The sequence below is a fragment of the Montipora foliosa genome, chromosome 9, assembly GCF_036669935.1.
Source record: "Montipora foliosa isolate CH-2021 chromosome 9, ASM3666993v2, whole genome shotgun sequence".
NCBI classification, from domain to species: Eukaryota; Metazoa; Cnidaria; class Anthozoa; order Scleractinia; family Acroporidae; genus Montipora; species Montipora foliosa.
This window is the reverse complement of record NC_090877.1, coordinates 15111757-15114256: the sequence shown is the minus strand read 5'-3', so window position 1 is coordinate 15114256 and position 2500 is coordinate 15111757. Positions and strand designations below refer to the sequence as shown.

General features: G+C 38.2%; 2 protein-coding genes across 2 annotated transcripts in view; one reads left to right on the top strand and one right to left on the bottom strand.

The window, feature by feature from the left end:
• The window catches only part of LOC137970106 (mediator of RNA polymerase II transcription subunit 11-like), a 7332-nt gene extending 6470 nt beyond the window's left edge, over positions 1–862 (bottom strand). Inside the window, exons 1-2 of the mRNA XM_068816586.1 lie at positions 731–862; positions 486–599 (exon numbers count right to left, since the gene is read on the bottom strand). Coding sequence (XP_068672687.1) covers positions 486–599; positions 731–778 — 162 coding nt within the window. The 5' untranslated portion in view covers positions 779–862. The remainder of the gene's footprint in view (positions 1–485; positions 600–730) is intronic.
• Positions 863–2500, top strand: part of LOC137970085 (protein CLEC16A-like) — a 36526-nt gene continuing 34888 nt past the window's right edge. Inside the window, exons 1-2 of the mRNA XM_068816560.1 lie at positions 863–1068; positions 1340–1468. Of these exons, the coding sequence (XP_068672661.1) occupies positions 992–1068; positions 1340–1468 (206 nt within the window). The 5' untranslated portion in view covers positions 863–991. The remainder of the gene's footprint in view (positions 1069–1339; positions 1469–2500) is intronic.

Sequence of the window (2500 nt, the reverse complement as noted above, 5' to 3'; positions counted from 1 at the left end):
CTATGATAATGCATGGCAAAGGGGCAATGGCTTTGAAATGATCATTTTCCTCGAAAGGACTGGGGCGAGTTCCAAAACAACACCTTCTTAACCGCGAAGAGTTATCATGATTGCTCTTAAAAGCTCTTGAACAGCAATTTAAGCGGCCTTTACTGCCTCTCTCCAGATGGCTGGGGTGAAACGCCGCCATCTCCGAAGTCGCAATGTTGTGCGCAGTGTGAGATGCACGGTGCAAAAGCAAGGAATCACTTAAATCCATTCTCTATTTTCGAATTCCCCATAATACACTTTGTTTGCCCCCCAAATTTTGCATAAACTATTGTTTTCAAATGCTCTTGGGGACACTGCATATTCCCAAGCGTATTTGAAAACAATGGCTTATGCAAAATTTGGGGGGCAAACAAAGTGTATTATGGGGAATTCGAAAATAGAGAATTGCACACTTATTTACGCTCTTCAAACTAAAGCTAATGACTGTTTTATACCTCTAAAGATTTCAAAAACTTGGTGGCTGTTGAATTGATTCTGTCCTCTGACGGATTATCTTTTGATAGTTCTTCTAAAGTTTCTCCAGCACTTCTAATGACTTTTACTACATCCTGATAACGCAAAGAAATACTTTTTTAAACGTACATCACGATGACGTCCTGAACTACAGAACATTGCCTTGCGACTTGTTCACGTAATTACTGCAATTACAAAATGTGAAACAGGAGAAAAGTCCACGCACCTTTTCGATCTCTTCCAGCTGTTTGAGGCGATCAACCGATTGGGACATCGTACACAACTAGACGAGCATCGGTGCGAAGTTTGATGCCTCTTTCCAAGGTCAAGACTATTTTGTGTAACAACACACCAATTTTCAGCTGGACGATCGCGGTTTCATCACGTGACGTGGAACCAGAACATCAAGATGTCTGACTGTTGTTTTTAAATTCTGCCATTCTCTTTTGTCGCCGTTTTTCCATCGATTAGCAAGCTGGACGGTGAAATGTTTCAGCGCCAGAAGAACTGGATATCTGACGTTCTGTGGAAGCCCAAAAAAGCTCATTCCTTGGAACAGTTAAGGTATGAAAGAGGGATAAGTTTGTGCTTGGACCTCCTTTAGCGCTGATTATGAAGCTAATGTCTGCTTACTCAGTTCTAGCAATGTAATATTTTTAGTATTAAAATTAAATTATCGTACTCGCTAGTCGGCGTCTATTTCCATTCGAATAAATAGTCTCAAACTTCTCCGCCGCTGTTTTTTTCACTGTTGTATGTACTATATAACGTATTATCACTATTGGGGAAGTCTGGCATGTCTTTGTTTACAAACTTTTAATCTGTCGATATTTAGATATCTTCACTACGTTCTCACCAAGAATTCGACTGTGAATGAAACCAACCGAGGCTTACTTGTGGAAACCTTGCGGTCTATAGCTGAGATTCTAATTTGGGGAGACCAGAATGACAGCAGAGTGTTTGAGTAAGATTTAATGGGTTGTAACGTGTTTATCAACATTTGCCCTAACAGTTTAATATTGAATCAATAATTTAGAGTTAATTACTTTAAATGTGGCTAATTGAATTTGGCGCAGTAAAAGTGAAAGCAATCAAATCACTTTTGCCCGTAGTTTAGGCACTGAGATGTATCCAAGGTCTGTATAATGTAAAATTATTATGTCAAAAAGTACTTTCACTTTAAATGGAAAACGCAGTGGAAACTTTCTGCTTAATGGAACAGCAAAATCTTCCACATGGGGAATGAGTAGGTTCCATTTTGACTAACAAACAAAATGAGTTTTGCATCTTGGGATGGAATTGTACTTTTTCAGGAGAGTATGGGGGCTTAGGTTTTAGTACAAATGGTGCCATGAATTTGTGGTCATTCCTGTCAGAAGCATGAATATGCAAAACACTAGTCAGCCCCTGTTTATGTTTTTTTAATAATCATACCTTAACCCATTGACTCCCGGGGATTCCCCGTTGAGGATTAAAATCGTCTGGCATCAGACAGCGTAAGAAGTCTGGCCGGTTCAGGCCAGCTTGGGAGTCAAAGAGTTTTAATTAATCTCCAATGTGAGTGTTATCTGATTTGAAACATGCTCTGTGAAGAACTAAAAACTCCTATTTAATTAATTAAACAACTTGGTAAGGTAATGAATTGCAAGGTTACAATGATCATATCAATTTATTATATTAATTGATTATTCCTGTATGATGAATTATTATTCATCCTCTGACTGATGTCAATTTGGTACTTGACTTTCTCTATTGATTTGATGTTGTTGTTGTCGTGGTAACACACTATATTACCTATAGATACATTTTCATAAACATGAAAAGAGGAATATATCTGATGTTTTCCTTATTTCTTAAACAAAATCAAGTGGGCTGGCTGTTCCACTATTTTTTCTGTTGGTTGCAATAACCAGTTATGCATTCAAGAGGAAAGCATTCATGGTTGTTACCTCCCAACTCTATCTAAACTCTTGATTAGGACACTGAACAAAATGGT